We start from the raw sequence: 23482 nt of genomic DNA, 5'->3' as shown, positions 1-23482 counted from the left end.
GCCACAGGAAGACATCAGGGGGCACAGATCGGGGTACACATATTGGAGGCACACAGCAGCGAGTGCCTGATTGGAAATCTCTGATCTGCAGAGTGCAGATCAGAGCCTGAAACCGGCATTTTTACACTGTCGCGATCCGATTGGTTAGTCTGATTGGTCCCTTGCTGGCATTATTGGACTGTATGCTGTCCGTTACAGTGGCTGTCCAGGGGCAGAAGCTTTAATCCAAGCATTTTGCAGCGCTTGGATTAAAGAGCTGCCAGAACGTTTATATACGTGCTAGCTGCACGGGACATGTGCACATAGCCCGTATATAGCCGTATGGCAGTTGGAATAAGGTTAAACAATACATTCTCTTTAGATAGAAAGATCCTTCCTGCTCAGTGATCACCTCCACACTTCAAATAGAAGTTGTAAATAGCTCTTCACAAATCCTCTGATTGTAAATATGAGAACCCCCTGACTAAATAACTAAATATCCTCTAGTGTTAGATCAATATAATGGCAATGTATGAACATTACACATACACGTGTATATATATATATATATATATATATATATATAATGCTGCTATATGATTGTGTTTAGTTTATGTAATGCATTTAAATCTTTAAACACAGGTTATCAAGAAACTATCACCATTCAAAAAATGAATAACTCAACTACAACTCTGAATGTCACTGAAGCTGATGGTTCCCATCAAGCAAATACACAACTGTCTTTCACTGCAGCTACTGGCATTGCTATTGTCTTCAGTGTCATCGGCTTGATTGGAAATTTTATTGTTTTTTGGTATCTTTGCTTCAAGATCAAGAAGAGCAAGTATACCATTTACATCATCAATCTGTCAGTGGCGGACTTCATCTTTCTGCTTTTCAACATAGTTGCACTAATATTGTTCATTCATACACTAACAAGTACAAATCCACAGACGGAATGGAAAGATTCCTTTTTAGTATTTTTGGAAATATTTTCTAAAAGCGGACAATATTCGGGAATGTTTATCCTCACAGCTCTCAGTCTGGAAAGATGCCTTTCTGTCCTATTCCCCTTTTGGTACCAATGTCAGCGACCTAATAACTTGTCCGTTATCATCTGTGTTTCAGTTTGGATTCTTGGATGCTCAGAGAGTCTCATAGATAACTTGGTGTGCCCAGCAGAAGCTTTTTATGTACAGAATACAGCGTGCACGGCAGTTCAGATCATTGTTTTTGGTTTGGCCATTGTTATCTGTTTACCAATTATGGTGATTTCTAGTTTCATCTTGCTCTTCAAGATAAAGAGGACCTTTAACGACCAATATCCACAAAAGTTCTACATTATCATTATTGTTGCAGTTTGTGTATTTATTATTTCTGTTATCCCAATCAATTTTGTCTGGTTTTTCATGTATTTCAAAGTGCTAAAATCAGATGTTGCAACAGTTGGATTTTTTTTTGGTAGTATGTATTGTCTTGTCTTAAATTGCACCATTGACCCATATATTTACTTCATTGTTGGGAATAAATGGAAGAAGAAATCTAGTCATTCTATCAAAGATGCCCTTGAACGAGCCTTCAGAACAGAAGATGATGAAAATGATGACTCAAACAGTAATAAAACAAGCAACTTATCAAACCAAAGCAATCTTGCAAGTGCATTTTAGGATTTGCGCTGCACTGCAATAACAACCTAAGGCAAGGACTGGGACAATCAAGGATTCTGCTAAATGAAAATTACCCTAACCATGGGATGCATCTGGTATTGCAGTTCAGCCGCATTCAAGTGAAAAGAGTGGCACTGTTTCTACGGAAAAACAAACAAACATACAGACCTTATTTCCTAAAGATGTGCAACCACAGTGAAATTTCTCAGCATTTTAGTGCATTTACACCGACCCAGTCGTGGTGGGTGTGTGGTTTTAAATGCACTATAATACAGAGAAAATTCATGAGTTTAGTTAATCCTTTAGTGACAAGACTATTTTAGGGCTGATTCAGACCACTGCGTTCAGACCCGGAAATACGTGCTATTTATCGGCAGCTTCTCCCAGACTAACTTTGGCTCCCTGACCTGAACTAACTGCATCATAGTAGTTTAGGATACAGTCAGTTCCTATCTGATCAAGTGTTCATTGTACTGTCTTCGCATCATTATGTGAGCAATGTACAGTAGAGCTTGGCCACCAGCATCCTGTCCTAGAATGTGATCAGGACTGGTCGCTTCCACTTGCAGTGCTGCCTAGGGGGGTGAGGTGACTGGGCCTCAATACACACTATGCTCTGGCATTATTATATACTACAGAGAGAGACCAGTATGCTAATCTGTGACAATATATATATGTTGTCTGGAGGGTATTATTTCTCCCACTGTGTGTGTATCGTACGTTTGCACAAAATTGTAGGCCAAACAATGCCCTTCTGGGATTTCTAGGAAAGATATTCAAATTTACTTTTCTAAGCCTATCTGATGCTAGCAGATGTTAGACATGATAATTTGACAATAGTCATCGCGTATATTAACTGGTCTCCATAATAGAAATAGTATCCTCCCAGAGGTCCCCCCAAGGCCTTTTAACTAGAGAAGCTGTTTCTATCTGCTGGCTTAGCTATTTTCCTAGTTTTACAACATAAGCATGTTTAAAAGGCTGGAAGGCACCCCTGCCGATCTGTTGCGCGATGATGATATTTACCTGCTCACCGTGCAGCAGATAGCAGCTGCAGAATTGATTTGTTGGTCCTTAGTAGACAGGATTGCATCTATTATAGAGCAGTGTAGTGTGTAGTGAGGCCCCATACCCCTGGGCAGATCTGCAAGTGGAGGCAACAACCAGTCCTGCGCACATTTTAGGACAGGTTACCGGGGGCCATTTTAAATAATTCCAGAGGAACCTCTTTAAAGTCCAAGAATTTATATATATATTTTTTTTCATTATTCCACTCAAGAACCTTTTCTGTTAACATAGCCATATGAAGGCTAATTTTTTATTTTATTTTTTTGCAGGATGCGTTATATTTTTCAACAGCTCAATTTTGGGGTGCATATAACGTATTAATTAACTTATATAAAAATCAACAATTCCGCAATTTTTTTTTGGCTTTATAAAATGTGTGCCATTCACTTTTCTGCATAAATAACGTTATTTTTATTCTATGAGTTACAACCATTATGGTATACAATAAAAACACTTTGTTTATTGGAGTGTATTATACCTGTCTGTATTGCACTAATAGAAAGTCATTTAGACTAATAGGCTTCTATAGATGGTGGACCTGAAGGACATTGCTAGGCCCTGAGCTGCCATCACAATCCATCAGCGCTCCATGACCATGTTATGGGGGTTTAGAAAGATAATAACAGTCCAACTGTCAAACCCCTTAGATGCTGTAGTTGTTGCCCTGCTTTTTTATGTCCTAATGTAGAGAGGCATGTACACAGTCAGTATAGCGACTTGAAGCAAAAGGTATTCTGATCTCAGACATTAAAGATATATCCACATGAAACTCCTGTAGAAGTGAATGGAAGTTAGAGAACCAGCGTAGCACAACTAACTATGCATTTTTTGCATCTCGCTAGTTATAGACTTAGCTGTGTTACGCTGTTTGTGTATCTCCCATAGGACAGTGAGCGCTGCTGTTTCCATAAACCTGGCAGTCTCTGAAAGGTTGGACAGCAGGACAAGTTGTATGTCTGGATTGGTAACACAAATCACTGCAAAAAATGCACCAAAATGTTACGCAAAGGCTGTGAGTATGTTTCTATCTCTGTTCAGACCCTGTTCACACACCACGGGCAGTTTAGTGGTAGGACCCCATGCTTGCTGAGACACCGTGACCTGGTGCATGAGGGGCTCCGATATGTTCCTGACTGGAAGATATTGGCAAAGTTCTCAGCTTTTAACATCGGCCTGAGGAATTAGCTAGTATTGTCAGTTGCGTATCATTTTGGTGCATTTTTTGCAGTGATTTGTGTATGTATATATTTTTTCATCTGCACAATGTATCATTTTGTGTAAGATGTTCTTGTGGTGCATGCAGTCCGCCCTGGCATCCTCCATTGTACGCATTTTTTGCTGGGGATTGCCGTTGTCTGCGGACCGCATGAGTTTTTTCAGTAAGTTTTTGGATTGGTAACACCCCTTTAAATTTTGTCCACTAAGGCTGTGGTAGTCATCTAGCCACTCATGGTAGAAGTTAAGTGACTGCAATACAGTAAGAATAGTTACAAAGAAACTGTACTTGTCTGATGTAAATGAAAGTAATGTTGGGTGGATATTAATTTCAGTTCATACACAACTTAGTTAATGTGCATTTATTTTATTTTAATAAATGTTTTTATTGGTTATAGACATCTGAGTATACACCAATAGGCATAATAAAGTTAACAATGTACAATGCAAAAACACCTCAGCACGCCTGTACAGCATTATAAATGTTGGAGACAAATATAGAAATACAACCTGTAGTATACAGTTACTGGAGGTATTCCCGGATTGGAGAACAACTCCTCAGTGAGGTGTAGAGAAGCATAGAGACAGAAAACAAAAACAAAAACAATGGGGTGGGGGGGGGGGAGGAAAGTCTGAGGGGATGAGGGTAAAGGGTACTATCTTTCCATACTCTTGCATTATCTCATATCAAGTTTGAGGTCTCAAACTCCTTCATAGAACTACTAGTTATTCTGCGAATCCTCTAAACAACTTCCACGGTCCCCATATGTCATTGAAACGTTGGGGTGACCTAGAGTCCCAGTGTGCAATTTGTTCCAATCTATAAATCTGATCACTTTTCATAAACCAGTGCTGCAAAGGAGGGGGATCTGTCTTTCGCCAGTATACTGCTACTAGTAAGCGGGCCGCCGCTAACAATGTTCCACATAAAGTAGAAGATGTTTTCGAGTTAATGTGCATTTAGATGTGTCGAGGACCAGCAGATTGTCGGGAAAGAATCGTTCCTTTACATTTCACATTTACACTTACATGCAGTGATTACCTCCATGGTATGTGTCCAAGCTGTCACTGTTGCGATCATACATCGTCCTCATAGAGCTGCGTTGTGGGCAGCAGATCACTGTTTAAACAGCAGGATCTGCTGCCTAGAACCGATAATTTACGTTCCAGCATGAATGACAGCTGCGCTCGTTCATTGGGAGATCTGTGGCTCCTTTAGGCGGGCAGATTGGAGCGAGTGTTCGCAGGACCGGTTGTTCCCAAGAATCTGCCCGATTATTGCCCAGTCTAAATTCACATTTACGCTTCCAATGGGTCATTTAAATGGGCACATTGTAAAGATTGATTTTCCATGTAATGGGCTGCAGAGGAATTTAATATTGGCTACCCTACTTCACTGTAGTTCACATCTGATCATTGGGACAACTGATCTTCTTATTAAGCCTTTTAACAAAAAAGAGTTGTCATAGGTGAACAAAAAATTGATAGATCAACAACCTAGATACTTGTAGTCTTGAAATTTTGGCTGGGTTTTCACGCTCAGGTTTTTTTATGCAGTTTTATGAGCCAAATCCATGAATGGATTGTAAATGGAGCTCACCTCGTACAGACATGCTGAAGTGTTTTCTAATGACACTCCTCTGCCCACAGCAGTGTGTGTCTATTCCCACATTACTATATTCCTTCCGCATTCCTTCAGCTTATGGGTATGATATGTGCTCCATTCCAAGGCCCCTGTCTCAGCTGTGATCTCTACATTCAGATGTAGCCAACATTATCTTGACTGGCTTACCACAACAAAATCACATTACAGTAATACAGCAGTAATACAACAATCGCAACCTGCTGACAAGATAAGGCTGGCTACATCTGTGGCATAGTGCTTCACAGTGCTGATAACTGACAGGACGAGAAAGGGGCTCCGGCTCTGTGCTCTGTATTCTGACACAACCCGTCCTGCATTGTGATTGGGACGGATTCCTTGTTTAGGAACGTGACAGCAGACATTTTAATCCCTCCCTGGCCACCTCCTAGACAAAATAGGCCCTTATAAATGAAGTCGTTTTATACTAACATGTTTTATTTTTTTTGTATCTTCAGTGAATCAGTGTTTTTTTTTGGCCAAAGAAGTCCTTTGCGGTGGTTTGAAATGTATATTTCTATATGTCTAATTTATTTTGACAGCATGCTATTTAAGAGGACCTGTAACCTTTCCTGACATGTCTGGTTTAGCAATTATTTGCATTCTCCACCATTTTCTGACCCATTCATTTCTATGGGGCTGAATTTTTTACAACTGTTCTGCAAATTACAGAGAAAGTCCTATTCTTGTTCATATTTTTAGACGATAACAGCCCTTGCAATTGATGGGTGTGAGAAAAATACAGAACGCACGCAGAAGGACCCCCCCTCGCAGCTCATCTGGCCCTGGGCCCGTCTGCAGCAGCTGGCTTCTCCTCTGTGTGGTCCTGGTATCTTCTCTCTGCTTCAGACAATCGCTGGTTTGAGGACCGAATTTTTCGCCCTCTAAGACGCACCTAGGTTAGAGGAGGATAATAAGAAAAAAATATTTTCCATTACACCTCAGGTCAGACCAGCAATCAGACGTCAGATCAGACCCCCAATGCCTCAGATCAGACCCCCATGTCAGCCATCAGTCCCCCATGTCAGCCATCATGCCCCCATGTCAGCCATTAGCCCCCCATGTCAGCCATTAGCCCCCCATATCAGCCATTAGCCCCCATGTCAGCCATCAGCCCCCATGTAAGCCATCATGCCCCCATGTCACATTTTTGCCCTCCTCCATGTCACATTTCCCCCCATCCTTTTTACATAATCCCCTCTGTCACATCACCCCCATGTCACATTTCTCCCCCATGTCAGATTTCTCCCTCACCTATGTTACATTAGCCCTCCATGTCACATTCCTCCCTCTCCATCCATGTCACATTTCTCCCCCTCCTTGTCACATTTTACCCCCTCAATGTCACATTTCTCCCCCTTCATACCATGTCACATTACCCCCTTTGTGTCACATCATGATCACATAATTAGCCCCTATTGTGTCACATTTCTCCCCCATGGCACATCATTTCCCCCCGGCCAGCCCTGGCCCCATCCACATGTCACAGACTACAGATATTGTCCCCCCTCCGATCATGTCAAGGTCACCATCCCCCCCCCCTCCATTTATGATTGTTGTTTGTATAATAATTTTTTAAAAACACATTTATGCCGTGCACTCTGGTGCTAGTGCGCTCATCACCTACCCACCTGTCCTGCTGCTACGGCAATCTGGCTGTGTGTGAGTCAGACTCACAGACACAGTCAGCTCCCTGCTGACGCCCGCCGCTGCTGCGCCACTCGCCAGTCACACCCCCCTGGCCTGACCCTGTGACCGTGTTGCCGTTGCCGTAATGTTAATTTTTCCGCCCTCCCCCAGGGTGCGCCCTAAAGCAGCCACTTGGTATGCCTTATGGTAGCACCGGCCCTGCTAAGGCTGAGTTCACATTTACGTTTAGTTTTCAGTTCTTCTGATCTGTCAGAAGAAGACAGAGAGGGAGAAAAAACAGGATCCTGTAGAAAAAACGGATCCTGTTGCATCGGTTGTCATCTGCTTGAGACATATCCGTCTGAGATCGTTTTTTTTTAGATGGAAAAATTCTAACAAACAGATTTCTGACGGAAATGGCTCAAACGGATGACAACTGATACAACAGGATCCGGTGTCTTACATGATCCTGTAAAAAAAAACCTATGCAATCCTATGCATAACTGATGTAACAAAATCAATTTTTTTTTTTTTTTTTTACAGGATCCAGTTTATTTTATTTTTTCTTCTTCTGACTGATCAGAAGAACGGAAAGCTAAACGGTGATGTGAACTCAGCCTAAAACTGACATGGCAGGAGAGTAACATAGTAACATAGTACATAAGTACATAAGGCCGAAAAAAGACATGTGTCCATCCAGTTCGGCCTGTCATCCTGCAAGTTGATCCAGAGGAAGGCAAAAAAAAACCTGTAAGGTAGAAGCCAATTTTCCCTACTTTAGGGGAATAAAAAATTCCTTCCCGACTCCAATCAGGCAATCAGACTAACTCCCTGGATCAACGACCCCTCTCTAGTAGCTATAGCCTGTAATATTATTACGCTCCAGATATACATCCAGGCCCCTCTTGAATTCCTTTATTGTACTCACCATCACCACCTCCTCAGGCAGAGAGTTCCATAGTCTCACTGCTCTTACCATAAAGAATCTTTTTCTATGTTTGTATACAAACCTTCTTTCCTCCAGACGCAGAGGATGTCCCCTTGTCACAGTCCTCGGGATAAATAGATGATGGGAGAGATCTCTGTACTGACTCCTGATATATTTATACATAGTAATTAGATCTCCCCTCAGTCGTCTTTTTTCTAAAGTGAATAACCCTAATTTTGATAATCTTTCAGGGTACTGTAGTTGCCCCCATTCCAGTTATTACTTTAGTATCCCTCCTCTGGACCCCTTCTCCAGCTTTGCTATGTCTGCCTTGTTTACAGGAGCCCAGAACTGTACACAGTACTCTATGTGTGGTCTGACTAGCGATTTGTTAAGTGGTAGGACTATGTTCTTATCACGGGCATCTATGATGCAACCCATTATCTTATTGGCCTTGGCAGCAGCTGCCTGACACTGTTTTTTGCAGCTTAGTTTGCTGTTTATTAAAATTCCTAGATCTTTTTCCATGTCAGTGTTACTCTTTAAAAAATGTAAGATGTTACAATTTTTGCAATTTTAATTATTATATATTTTTTTTATTGTAAAGAGCCTTTTGCTTTTATTAAACAAGCAAGGTTTGTATAGACTCTGGTGTAATAAGGGTACCAGAACATAAGGAAACCCTCACAAACTCTCACAAACTACACCACTCAATGTATTCAACAGGGTGTAGTAAGTATTTTGAACTCACCTGAGCTCAAAATTTGATGCCCGTTTATTCAGTTTTTTTTTTTTCTTTTCTGTGTTTAGAAATACCCATGTATACCCCCTAAAACTGTGGCCTGGCCACACAGTAGGGCACAACAGTAAAGGACAAAAAACACACAAAATAAAAGCAACCTGCAAAATATGATAAATACATGGATGTACATGGCCACAACTAAATGGAAAAGAGAATAACAGCACTCTCATAATACTAGACATAAAGATAATATATAAAACTTTACATACAAAACATTGAGGTTCTTAGGAAATATATTCTGATCAAACCAAGAGTTACCCTCAAAGTTATTTATCATATTAAAATGGGGTATTAGTTTATATATAATCTTTGTGTCTAGTACTATGTGAGTGCTGTTATGTTAGGGGAATACAAACACTTTTCACATCAGTAAGAAAAGTGGTGACCATTTTACTGCAGAAGAATAAAAATAAGACAGTAAAAGAATGTTATATATACAGACATATAAAACGTTCTGCATAATGCATTAGATAAAGGACAAAGTTAAGCGGTTATGTGCCTCTACAACAGTGTACTTGATGCACCCCACTCCTTTCCCTACCACTGGATATCTTATCTAATATTGAAAGTAATCAATCAGTGGAGGAGGATCTTTGTATTTTTGAAGTGACCCAAAGAACCATTGAGATCTTCCTGCAGATACAACTCAGCATAATAAAAAAGGAAGTGCAGAGACTGGGCCACAGGAACTTGTAAGAGTGTTGGTGGCCGGATAGGTGCAGTAGTCTTACTCAGAGTTCTGAAGCTCGATGGACTGGCATGGAGTGATGGGAAGTGCACACAGGTTCTTCCCTTTGGGGCGCACTCCAGTTGTCGGGATTCCCCTGCCTGTGGCGGTTGAGGTGCCCTTGATGTTGATGTTTTACGGTGCAAGGCAAGGTCTCTGTTATCATGATGCTAGCTAAAGATGAGCGAATTTTGTTCCGATCTGAATTTATTTGTGGCGAATTGCGTTAATAACTGCTATTTCTTTGGCTGCAGAGAGCATTTACAGTGGTGTAGAAAACTTTGCCTTGTAGTAACATGCATAGGGAGTCTGCTCTGTTGTGGTAGTGAAACAATACTGTGAGTCAGTATGACATGTAGATGACTGGCGTCGCTCTTATAATTACTGCACACTTCACTTACTTGGGCAGTTACGGGGCTTAAACTGACCAAATAACTTAAGTGTGATCTAAGGTTTACAGGTCAATGTTAGCGCCAGGTATAAAAACCCATGCAGAGTCCCAAGGTCCTACTATAGCGTGAAAGAGTGCACTCCTTTTCCCCAATTCACTGATTACACATAGATTTCTACAGAACCTGTTCTATTAAACGCTTATACAAGTAAAGCCCCCCCCCCCCCCCCGAGTGGAGTGGGAGTCAGCAGTAAATTTGTGTTGACGTCACTGATTATTTTGCCCTTCCTCTGATCCGTCAGAACAATAACCCCCAAAAAACGGATCTTGTCTGTGGAGCATCCACCTTCACTCGGCCAGCATTTGGTCAGTAATCCATCAGTATTGCTAAAGCAAAAAAAAACACGTGAATGGAATATTTGCATGTCTTCTGTGCTTTGTACCCACTCCTGCTTTTGGCTACCAAATCATAAGCCAATTCTGATGCAAAATATGTTGTGCGTCTCATTTTTCTTTCCCCCTGACAGATCAGAAAAAGGGTCAAATAAATGATAGCCAGGCCAAAAGGCAAAATACTGGCTCAGTCATGAAGTGGGGTGGATGGGAACAGCATGAGAAGTCCACAGAGTGGCCCTATGACATATTGGTGAGGTGGAAGCAGCATGAAGAGACACAGAGTTGCCCAATAACAGAGTCTGGAGGTGGCAGCAGCATCAGGAGGAGGCCACAGAGTGGCACACTGACAGTGTGGAGGTGGCAGCAGCATCAGGAGGCCACAGAGTGGCACAATGACAGAGTGTGGAGGTTGTGGCATCAGCAGCTTCAGGAGGAGGCCACAGAGTGGCACAATGACAGTGTAGAGGTGGCAGCAGCATCAGGAGGCCACAGAGTGGCACAATGACAGAGTGTGGAGGTGGTGGCATCAGCAGCTTCAGGAGGAGGCCACAGGCTGGAACAATGACAGTGTGGGGGCTGTAGCAGCAGCATCAGAAGGAGGCCACAAGGTGGCACAATGACAGAGTGCGGAGGTGGCAGCAGCAGCATCAGGAGAAGGCCACAGGGTGGCACAATGACAGTGCGAATGTGGCAGCAGCAGCATCAGGAGGCCACAGAGTGGCACAATAACAGAACATGGAGGGGACGGCAGCAGCAGCATCAGGAGGAGGCCACAGGGTGGCACAATTAAGGTAGGCTCCTGCAAAGCGGGTGGGCTACCCTGGGCACGTTTGGCTCCATGCCTCCCACTTCTGCCACCCTGCTGATTCCGGGCCACGCTAGCGACTTTCATTGGCCCACAAGCAAGAAGCATAGAGGAATCATTCATGTTCACTACTCAGATGGAAAAAAATTGATGACTATTCAAAAAAACTAATATAGCACTATATATTAGCTATATTGCTCTATATTCTTTTTTTGAATATTTGCAATTTTGCTATATATTATTTTTTTAGAATATTACGAATATTCTAAAAAACTAATATATAGTAATATAGCGCCAGACACTGATCCATCCCTACTATATCCCAAAATATACTATCTTCTACATATTCGCCCACAAGCTAAAACTCTTATAGGGCGAAAAATGTGTTCTGGGGAAATACATATTTTTTAATAGTCAGGAATCGGATGAGTTAAAAATAAAAATATAAGTGTTACTCAAAAAAACATGTGTATAGTGGTGGTAATAAGATAGGGGCGCTCCCACTGGCAGTTAGAAAAACAATCATGGATGTGAGGGAGCTTAAAATATAACTTTTACTAGTATACCTTTTAAGAGAAAAAGGGCCACGTACAGATAATGAGGATATGGCTTAAAAAGTATGGAATAGTCTTACCATTCCGACGCAACCCTCATAGTGACCAACTGAGCATGGTGGAAGGAATACACTTGTGCCGGTTGCTGGATGTGGTCGTTGGTAATTTGAAGCTGTAGACAGTGCTTGGAACCAATATCCCTAGTAATCCCTGATTGGGGATGGGGGCATTGCTACTGTGCACCTGCCTGTCTACACAGAGTTCCTACCCCGCAAGGGGCGGCCCTGTCTGGATACCTTACCCTAAAATGGGGAGGTATCCCTAAAATGCCCTGATAGTTCCCGACGTGTCACGTTTCAAGCGGTCTATCATCAGGGGAAAAATCCAAAGTATGCAAAAGGCAATCCTGCAGGAAGAATATAATCAACATGAGGATCTAGACAACATAAAAAGAGGTTCACATGAGCTGAGAACTATGAAGAGACAAAACAGGGACATACCTGAGATCAGTGGATCTTAAGGGTACAAAGAAGCAGGACAGCAATGGTCCTATTAAATGGAAGGCCCCACAAGTTGTTAGGGGGCATCCTCTGGGGCAGCCGAAATGATGTCTTCAGCTGCACGCCAAATGATCATATGGACGCTGTATTTAACAGCAAAAAGCGCGCCCTGTATCTCCCGACCGCCTCCTGAAGTCAGATGATCCGGTCACGTGACCAAGACGCCACTCCCCACCAGCCGGCGCGGCTAACGCATGGAATGCAGCGCACAAGTCAGTGGAGCGCAGCGTCAGGTCACGTGGGGCGGCCAAGAGGTAGGGAAGAGCAATGCGCTCATTGCTAAGCAGATGGGTGACACCGGTGAGTGCTCTGACGTCAGGTGCCTGCTGCAACAGAGTGGGCATAATAGCCGACGCTCGTATAAACATTTAGTGCAAGCGGTCAGGGTGAGAGGCATACCAAAGAGCAAATGTGTTTATGGACTTGAACAAAAGAGTGGCAGACATTAATAAATAATGAAGGGGGGGGAGGGGCTATAAGCAAAATTCCCTCAATGGGTACTTGAGCTGTTCCCCCTGGTAAATCGGAGTGTCTTATGTGATTGGGACTACAGGGGTCAAATGGGAAGGTTGCCCATTATAAAAAACAGCCAAAATGTAACTTCTCATTAAGACCTGAGGGGGCCATGGTTTTGAGATCATATATCCATCTGGCCTCCCTTTGTAATATAATTTTATCCCAGTCACCACCCCTTGTGGGTGGATTTACTTTGTCAATGGCCATGAAAGAAAGACGTCCACAGACATTATGAGAGATGTGGACGTGTTTCGTCACAGGAGTGTCTTTGAATTTGGCCACATCATTGAGGTGTTCGCCTACTCTCCTACGGATTTCCTGGATAGTCTTTCCTATGTATTCTTTTCTGCACTGGCAGACAATGCCCCCGCGATGACCTCGCGGGTCTTACAGTTGATGTAGTCACGAATGGCAAACTCCCAACCAGTAGCATTACTCACAATTGATTTGCCAGTCTTAATGTATGGGCAGGCAATGCAACCGCTGCAATGACAGCCCGATGATGGTTGTGGGGTGCATTGGCTTTGGACCAATCGATCCCGTAGGCTCCTGCCTCGTCTGTAGGATATGCTTGGAGAATCTCCCAGCACCTCCCTCAGATCCGGATCCATCAAAAGGATGTGCCAGTGTTGGTTGATTATGCCTTTAATGGACTTGGCTTCGCCATCATACGAGGTTATCAGGCGAATCAGTTTGTTAGATGGTACTGGTTTCTGTATGGGGGTGAGGAGAGTAGAACGTTCTTCCAATAGGGCTGATCTAAATGCTGATTTAAGCACGCGATCAGGATAACCTCTTGCCAAAAATCTTTGGCGAAGATCAGCCGCTTGGTGTAAGAATTCTTTCTTACTGGAACAATTCCATCTTAAGCATAGATACTGTCCCTTAGGGATCCCGCGTTTGAGATGGAGCGGGTGTTCGCTTTCCCATCGAAGGAGTGAGTTGGTCGAGTTAGGTTTTCTATATAAAGATTTATTCAACTCACCCATCTGGTTCTTAGTAATCAGGACATCCAGAAAGGGGAGGGCCAGTTCATCTGATTTGTGTGTGAAACGGAGCCCTACCTCATTCTTGTTATGGTCCTTCACAACGGACTCAAAGGACCGCTTACTGCCATGCCATATGACAAAAATGTCATCAATATACCGTGCCCACAGTCCTATAGGCTCGGTATAGAGGATACTATCATCTGTGAAAACCAGAGTGGCTTCCCACCAGCCCAGGAACAGATTTGCGTACGAAGGGGCACAAGGGCCCTGATTATAGTGAATTCAAGCAGCTGAAGAATTAGGTGACTGTGGGCATGGTACTGACAACCTCGAGTTTGGAGGAAAAATTGTACGGCCTTTAGACCCAAATTGTGAGGGATGCTAGAATAGAGCGCTTCCACGTCGATGCTGGCAATTAGGTCATTAGCATCGACGTGGACCCCTTCCAGACGTTTTAATAGATCCATAGTATCGCGTGTGTAGGATGGTAGAGCTACATAAAAGGGGCCAGGATCTGATCTATGTATAGGCCCACATTCTGACACAAATTGCCTTCCCCTGATACAATGGGGCGCCCTTTGAGGGGTGATACCCCTTTATGTAACTTGGGCAAGCAATAGAATGTTGCCTGCCTAGGAAATGTAGGAAACATGAAATGGTATTCATCCCTTGTAATCAAATTGGATTTAAGGGCATCATCCAAGATGTCCCTAAGCTCATGTTTATATTCCTCAATGGGATCTCGAGATAAAATCTCATAGGTGTTAGGGTCCCTCAGTATTAATTCACACATCTGTCGGTATTGTTCGCTATCCATGACCACCACATTGCCCCCCTTGTCAGATGGTTTGATTACCACTGACAGGTCGTGTTCCAGGTTGGACAATGCAATGGCCATGGCATGATCACAATTGGATCTCTGTTTGGAAGAGGTCAACTCCCCAATCTGAGTAGTTACCAAATCCCAAAATACGTCTATACAGGAGACCTCACTGGTGGGAGGAGGCATTTTGTTGCTTTTGAGTTTAAGGTTAGAGAAGGGACCAGTGCCTTCGCTTAGTGGAAGCTCGTTACCTAAATCAAAGAGAAGATGTACATCAGACAGAATATCAAAGGGTATGCCGAGTTCACGACACTGCCTCCTGTCTTGGTGCCGAAAGTGTTTATGCCACCGAAGTTTCCGCACGAATAGATTGATGTCTTTCACTATGTGGAATTTATTAAACTTCGGTGTCGGCACGAAGGACAGGCCCAGTTCTAGAACTCGGATCTCAGTCTCATCTAAAGGCCGTGAAGAGAGGTTCACTACTTGCGGGCCTCTGGGTCGCGGTGGTTGTGAGCGATTTCTCAGGGGATACACTGGGGTCTGGTTGGTGGTGCCAAGGTCGGTTGTGACCTGATTGCTGGGGCCTAAAAAACGAGAATCCTGATCCCTGTATCTGCCGCTATAACGACCTCGGCCGGTACCCCCTCCTCTACCTCCATATCTACTGCGGGTATTATAACCACTTTCTTTGTCTGAATCGGAAAGATCAATCTCAGTAGAAGACGGGTCAGTGAGGCCACCAGTGATATTCTTTTGAGTTATAGAGGTGTAGATTCTATTCACTTTAAAGTCCGCTAGGTCCCTAATGAACTGACGGTGCTTCCTTTCTTTCAAGTGATATTGAAACTTTTCAAGGGTATTTTGCAATTGTTTTTCTTTATTCACAAATTCTGGTTCCTGAGAGAAGGTCTGAACTATTTCTATGTTCTCGTTCAACTTTTTGTTATGTTGTTCTAGACAGTTTTTCTCCTCTATAAGTAGTAATTGCATTAGACGCAGGGAACTAGGTAGCCTCCTTTTCCCACTTGGTCAGGAATCCGGGATTCCTGAAACATGGCGCTGGTAGTATTGAGATGCGGAGACCCCTAGGCACTATTTTGTGTTTCAGGTAATTCTCTAAACCTTGTGCCTCCCACCAAGAGGTGATTTGGTCTTTATATGTTGTGGTGAGGTCTTTAAAAGCTGCCTGAAAAGAAGGAGTATATTTCTTTTGTTCAAATTGTTTTTCTGAAAAAATGTCTTTTGCCTCCACCAACCAATTGTTGGCGTCGAAACCTGTCGATAGAAAGTCTGCCATGCTATTCAACAATTAGGAAAAAAACATGTGTATAGTGGTGGTAATAAGATAGGGGCACTCCCACTGGCAGTTAGAAAAACAATCATGGATGTGAGGGAGTTTAAAATATAACTTTTACTAGTATACCTTTTAAGAGAAAAAGCACCACGTACAGATAATGAGGATATGGTTTAAAAATGTAACTGCTCATTAAGACCTGAGGGCCATGGTTTTGAGATCATATATCCATCTGGCCTCCCTTTGTAATATAATTTTATCCCAGTCACCACCCCTTGTGGGTGGTTCCCTGCACAGTCTACAGCTCCAAATTACCAACGACCACATCCAGCAACCGGCACAAGTGTATTCCTTCCACCATGCTCGGTTGGTCCCTATCAGGGTTGCGTCGGAATGGTAAGACTATTCCATACTTTTTAAGCCATATCCTCATTATCTGTACGTGGCGCTTTTTCTCTTAAAAGGTATGCTAGTAAAAGTTATATTTTAAGCTCCCTCACATCCATGATTGTTTTTATAAGTGTTACTCACCTCATAGTTCCCCCCTCCACTGCTCCATAATGCACTGCAGTCATGGTCCTGGCTTGAAACATGGGAAAAGGCTGGAAATGTAGGTACAGCTAATCACTGCCTATTAGCATCATTGTGATGTGTACTGTTAAAAAAATAAAATAATAATAAATAAAAATAAAATAATAATATTCGTCATTCATTAAATATAGTGCCATATATTCGAAATGACGAATAATATTATTATTTTTTTACACAGTACAAATCACAATGATGTATACTTTGTAAAAATTAAAAGGAAAAAAAAAATCTATTTCAATTCAACCAAAATGAAGCACAGCTGCATTCGTTATGTGGGGACATTTTACCGACAGTTCTATGTAACTACAGAACTCATGGTGCCTTCAGATTAGACTCTAAACTGCACTCTTCTGAATGACAGTGAAGGTGCTCCACTTTGCCTGTCAGCCCCATCCTAATGAAGTCTGCCCCGGGCTGTGTGACACTACCCCCCTTCCCCCCTTGCCCGGGTGTAGACAAGCCTTGCATATAAAGGCTTATTCTGCATCATGACCTGCGATTGATGATCCGGTCAGCACACTGGAGGCAACCGCCGAGGACCCCGCCAGTAGTCAAGCGGCCAAGTTTTCACTAATAGGAAGGTGAACTAATCCCAGCGGTTGAGCTAATCACAAGCTGGCTCATCAGTGCCTTCTGTGCTCAGACGGGCACAGGACAGATGAGTCCTGCCGTTGGCCGGAGCACAGGGTGTGTGTTGTGCTGATCATGTATGGGTGGGGAGAGCGGCGGTACCCATTCCTCCTCACAGACAAAAGAAGGATGACAGAGCCGCTGCAAAACACCACCACTCCCACTCCCCTCTGGCTGGAGGAATCAGCACACGGTGAGGCTGTCTGCCCTACCGTAGAGTTCTGCCACAGACTCAATGAGCCCGATATGGAACCTGATAGCTGACCGATGCAGGCGGCGTGTCTATTTAATTTAGTACAAATTTTTCAATAAATTACGTCATGCGGTCGCGCACGCACTCGGCCATTATGTTCCTGATTTTCAAGTAAAAATCGTGATGTCGAATATAACGAATATTCAAATTCACGAAAATATCACGAATATTCTAAAAAATCTCGCCCGTGTGAATGGGGCCTTAATGTTTGTATCCACTGTTGCAGGCAAGACCACAAGCAATGTATGAGATGCTGTTTGGGCAAGAGCACTTTGTTGGTTAACCTGCCTGGGGCTCCAGTGTGCAAGGGTTTATTAAAAACATAGTCCAATGCATGATGATATAATGTGACTCACCATTTTTTACTGGCTACCACCTTGTGGACTCGGCACTAGCCCTACAAAAGCTTCTCAGCAATATAAGTTTCCTGGCTATCATAAGAACAGTCTCAGAAAATTCTGACCCCTGTTTTGCATTGCCTACATAAATAGTTCACAACTTACCCAGATAATGCCAGACATCACCTTCATAGCGTCATACAGTATCCACTTAATGTCGTGCAATGCCCAGAGAGTGCCATATTCTGTTCCCGCGGCGTAGCTATAGGGGAATCAAACTAAATTTTTATCGTCAGGGCCTCGTCAGTGTTATAAAATAACATTATATACAGAGACGCTGTAGCAAATGGACAGAGCAGATACCAGGCCTGGTCTGAAAGAGGTCTGAAGTCAACATAGTAAAGGCTACAGACAATGGGGGAGATTTATTAAGACTGGCATTGCGTAAACTGCTGTTAATTTTAATGCGCTGGTGTGAGATGTGCCTTTTAATAATTGTGGCGCATGTAATGAGCTGCAGTTCCATGGTGCACATGTTGCTAAATGAGTTAGGCCAATGGGGTCCCACCTGCAGTCTGCTTTTTCCAACCCATGCCTCAGAAAAGTGTTGAGGCTGTTGTAAAAAAAGCAAAAAAGTAGTAAATTTTGTTGCAAATTGCCGACTTTTAACAAGAGAAAAAAGGCGTAGAGCCATAATAATCTCCCCCATTGTGTCTTTTTTGACAAAACACTGCATGGTCTAGGTGTGGTGTTTTTTCAGACACTCTCCTTTAGATATCTCAAAGAAGAAAAAAAATGAAAGACGCATGGTATTTTTACGGCAAAAAAAGTTAGGAAAATACTACAGTATGTATAAAGGAAGCCTAATTTGCTTACTAGTTACAAACATGCTTTAACAATCTGCCATCACAAGATGTTTCTTAATTTTCTAATAAACTGTAAGTTTTATAATAAACAGTAAAAGTATTTTATAATAATAAGTACATATGCTGAGCTGGAAATTCAAATGTCCTGTAGACTTTATTGTTAAGTGAAGCAGCTCCACCTACAGTATATACAGTACCATAAAAATACTTAGAACTGTTAGGAAGGCACTATAGTACTTGACTGAAAATCCACGGCTGTGTGAAGAAGAAGAAGAACATTACAGGTTAGCTTTTCTCTCTGGCTTTCACATTTTATTGTTCTAACCTGACATTATTTGCCTAATATAATATTGTTGATTTGTAATTAAGGTACGTACGTTCATCTACTCTATTCCTCCCTATGTATGCCTCATCTCATATTGTACAACACAATAATTTCAGGTATGCTGCTGTCTCCCATTATATATACCAGTGCATCCTGAAATTAAAAAGCAGAACAAAGTGAAGCCTGGGATTTTGTTAATTTTGATGTTACCTACCTATTTAAAGGGATATTCTAGTTTTATGGCATCTGTTTTAAAACTTGTACACTTTGCACATCTTCAGATGTAAGCAAATAATCTGTATAGTCAGTCTCCACTAGCTAAATATAGATTACATTACAGAGCATTACAGTTGTTATGTTACTTTGAGCTTACTATGAGCTTTTTGTTTTGTTTTAAAAACAGTTTTTATTCGTTTTGTTAACATACATGCAAACAAAAACATACAAATAATGCTAAGGAAGTATTTTCCTGAATATATACCAAAATATATAAATGCCAAATGGTACAATAAACACTGTAAACACTAGAGCACACCACAAATAACCTCGAATGGCATTTTCTTTGTATATATAAGCGAAGGTCACAGGTTAGGTTACTTTTTGTTTTAATTATGTGTTTTTGTTTGACAAGAATGTCTATATACAAATTTAAAATATATTTATTTAACAAGCAATTTGGCTAAATTGGTTGACCGATTCAAGTCCGGTCCAAATCTATTCTACCCAAATTGAAATTTCATAAAAACCTCGTATGCATGTATCAAATAAATATTAAATTGGCATGCCTCCATGTCTGACACAAAAAAGGAAAACCATATTTTTTGCTTTATGTACTATCTTGAGATCGGAAGTTCTAGGTGCATAAAGAGTTTACTAAACTATGATAAAAGATATATACAGACAAAGATTAAATAAAGTAAGTCACCAAGAGTCAAAACAGATGGGTGGGCTCCATCGACCAGTGCCCAACATGGCACTCGGCCTACGCCCATATGATACAAAGAGAGATGATGGCAGCAAGACATTGCTGATGATGTCTTTAGTGGTGCCAAGCTCTCTGTTCTAAAACTAAGGGGGTCATTTATGAATAGATATATGCCAATTTTTGGTGTATATCTGTAGCAAATTTGGTCGCAATGGGGATTTGCGGTTGAATCTACGACTTCTTCCCCATCCACGCCAAGTAGTGCATTTCTAAAAAAAAGGGGCATATCTCATTTATCATTTTCTGCACCTGTTTTAGGTATAGAAAATTATCTAGATCTACGCCAGCAAGGGAGCTAGTGTGGATTTAGGCTGGTAGCGGATGCGCCTAAGTTGTGTAGAGGCCAGCGCCCCATGACCCCATAATTCTACTCTCCTTTCTGCTCTTAGCCCCACCTAAAGGTCAGTACGAATATACAATCTACATACTGCAGAAATGTGGGCAGGAACAGACTTCACTAAATAAATTCACTAAATTGTTTACACTTTATAAGAGTTACCTGATGATAAGACACACCTAGGTTTTAGAGGAGGAAAATGAAAAAAAATATGTCTCATCAGAACACTTACCTCTACTGCTTCGTCAATACTCTCCAAGTCATAGTACACGCACTACATCTTGATGCTGTACACAGTCAGGACAGTGCAATGCGTGCCCAGAGAAAACCAGGGAGAGGTGAATAGCATCAGCACTTCATTCCCTGTGACTCCTGCATATTAGGAAGCGCTTCCATAATAGAAGTGTCTACTAGTATCCACTTTATAAGACGCACTGCCATTTCCCCCCAAAAAGTACATCTTATAAAGTGGAAAATATGGTATAAACTATACCATAGATTTGTGATATGACATAGGATATGCCATAAGTCCCTGTTAGATGTGGATTGCAAGGGATATGTCTAGAAAATGTTAAAGGTTAAAATTTTAAAGGGGTTTTCTGTGAATTTTATACTGATGACCAATCATCTGAATAGATGATCAGTATCTGATCGATGGGGGTCCGACACCCGGGAACCCTATGATTAGCTGTTTGAGAAGGCACCAGTACCCGCAGTAGAGCCATGCCCTTCTCTCGGCTTACCAAACACAGCAATGTACATTGTATAGTAGCTGTGCTTGGTATCACAGCTCAGACCTATTCACTTGAATACGGCTGAACTGCAACTAGGCCATCTGACTAATGAATGTGACATCACATGGTTGAGGCTAAGCTGTGAGAAGGGTGCGGTGCTACTGTCAGCACTGGTGCCTTCTCAAACAGCTCATCGGTGGGGTCCTGAGTGTCTGACCCCACCGATCAGATACTGATGAATTATGCAGAGGATAGGTCATCAGTCTCGGAAATCCCCTTTATTTAATGTATTCTGCATCTTTCTGATAATTATTAAAATTGTGCTGTTTCTTCATAGGTTGAAAAGGAGACTTATGTAGGACAATGTCACAAACCATGAATAATACAACTGCAAATGCCAGCAATGAAAGCAGTACAGCAGAGAACAGTGTTGATCATGCCTATATTCATTTTACTATAGCAGCTCTCATCTGTATAGTTATCTGTCTCATTGGCGTGGTAGGAAATGTTACAGTATTTTTGTATCTTTGCATGAAGATCAAGAAAAACAAGTATACCATTTACATTATCAATCTGTCGGTGGCTGACTTCATCTATTTGGTATTTAGTGCATTAACACTAATGATGTACGTTAATACACTATTGAATAATAAACCAGATTTTCCAGGGAAAGAATCTTTTTTAACATTTCTGGAAATCTTTTATGACTGCGCACAATATTCAGGAATGTTTATCCTCACAGCCATCAGTCTGGAAAGATGCCTCTCTGTCTTATTTCCAATCTGGTACCAATGCGATCGGCCTCGGAACTTGTCCACCATCATCTGTGCTTCAGCTTGGCTCATTGGATGTTCAGAAGGTCTTATCGAGAATTTGGTGTGCACACAAGAAGCTTTTACTGGAAGGACTACAGAGTGTACTGCAGTTCAGATCATGACCTTTGGTTTATCCATTGTTATCTGCTTACCTATCATGGTAATTTCTAGTTTCATCTTGCTTATTAACATACGGAGAACATTCAGCGACCAGTATCCAATGAGACTCTACATCATCATTATCGTTGCTGTTGTTATATTTATCTCATCTGTCATCCCATTTAATGTTACATGGTTCTTAATGTATTTTAGACTACTACCATCAGAAGATCATATACTTGCTATTTACTTTGCCAGTATTTATAGTACCGTGCTTAATTGTACACTTGACCCATATATCTACTTCCTTATTGGAAAAAAATGGAAGCAGAAGACTAGACAAACTATTCAAGATGCCCTCGAAGAAGCCTTCAGAATAGAAAATCATAAAAATAACAACGCAATAAGTAATAAAACAAGTGGCACATCCAGCCAGATTCACCTTCCAAGTACTTCTTAATTATGTTTCCATGGTCGTCCTGTACTGCAATAAATAGTAACCAGCTGCACACAAATGTATTGCTCAATGGATCATTATCATTCTACTGTTTGACTATTCACAGTCATTAACCTTTGCCAGTACAGCCCTAAGAAAATCCTTGCCGTTGAAATACTTTATATTGAAGACTGTTTACATTGGTATTTTTAGGTTTCGTCACAGCACTTTTCTTGCCATCAAAAATATAAAACTGCATCTGTCATGGAAATCCATAGTACTACGTGTCTGGATAAGGTAGTAAAAAGAGTGTTTTATTTTATATGATAATTGTTCCACCAGTGAAAAACGACATGGATTTTTAAATGAGAAAAATTGACACTATTTTTCATTTCAGTAGTTTTTTTCTTATGAAAAATGGTTTCATCTACTTATGCTTTGTTGTCATTGTGTTTTGCTTTTTTAATTCAAATTCTAAACAATAAAAGTTATGTTTTATATTATTATTGGGCACATGACAGTATATTGGGCACTGTACAGTTGTATACGCTATTTTCACCTGTCTAATATAATATATGATGTAAATTATGTCATATCTTGCACTCATAATTTTATTTTCTGGCTATTTCTAGTATATTGTATAGTAGGTTTTAAATAAGGAGTGTGCCATAAATTTAGAGGGGATTTTGAAGTGGGATTTTCTGTACTGTGAAGTATCATGGTAAATATAAAATTTACAATAGGTAGTATATGCTGCTGATTTTATAATCTGTAGCACGTTTCGTGGTCTCATGTGACCATATTCACTTGCCTAGTATTGTATTTTTTTGAAGATTTAGGCCTCATGCACATGAATGTATCTTGTTTCCGCGTCCATTCCGTTTTTTTCCGGATAGGATGCAGACCTATTAATTTCAATGGGTTCGCAAAAAATGCAGAAAGCACACCGTGTGCTGTCCACAACAGTATGTCCGTTCCGTAGCCCCACAAAAAAAATAGAACATGTCCTATTAATGTCCATTTTAGGCATTGTTACAATGGATCCGCAAAAAAAAAAACTAAAAACGGATGGCATACTTTTTTCT

At 41.5% G+C, this 23482-nt stretch overlaps 1 protein-coding gene across 2 annotated transcripts in view; it reads left to right on the top strand.

Annotated features, from left to right (window-relative positions):
• LOC122938310 (mas-related G-protein coupled receptor member H-like) overlaps positions 1-22992 on the top strand; it is a 39650-nt gene extending 16658 nt beyond the window's left edge. Inside the window, exon 2 of one of the 2 annotated variants that reach the window (XM_044293731.1) lies at positions 21385-22992. In XM_044293731.1, the coding sequence (XP_044149666.1) occupies positions 21411-22421 (1011 nt within the window). In that variant the 5' untranslated portion in view covers positions 21385-21410 and the 3' untranslated portion in view covers positions 22422-22992. Of the gene's footprint in view, positions 1-621; positions 3177-21384 lie in introns of those variants that run through there. The other variant, XM_044293732.1, reaches the window with a different exon arrangement.
• Positions 22993-23482: the final 490 nt, after the last annotated feature.

Source organism: Bufo gargarizans, chromosome 5 (genome assembly GCF_014858855.1).
Source record: "Bufo gargarizans isolate SCDJY-AF-19 chromosome 5, ASM1485885v1, whole genome shotgun sequence".
In the NCBI taxonomy this organism is placed as follows: Eukaryota; Metazoa; Chordata; class Amphibia; order Anura; family Bufonidae; genus Bufo; species Bufo gargarizans.
The sequence above is the reverse complement of the archived record's forward strand: the minus strand, read 5'-3'. Positions and strand labels throughout refer to the sequence as shown.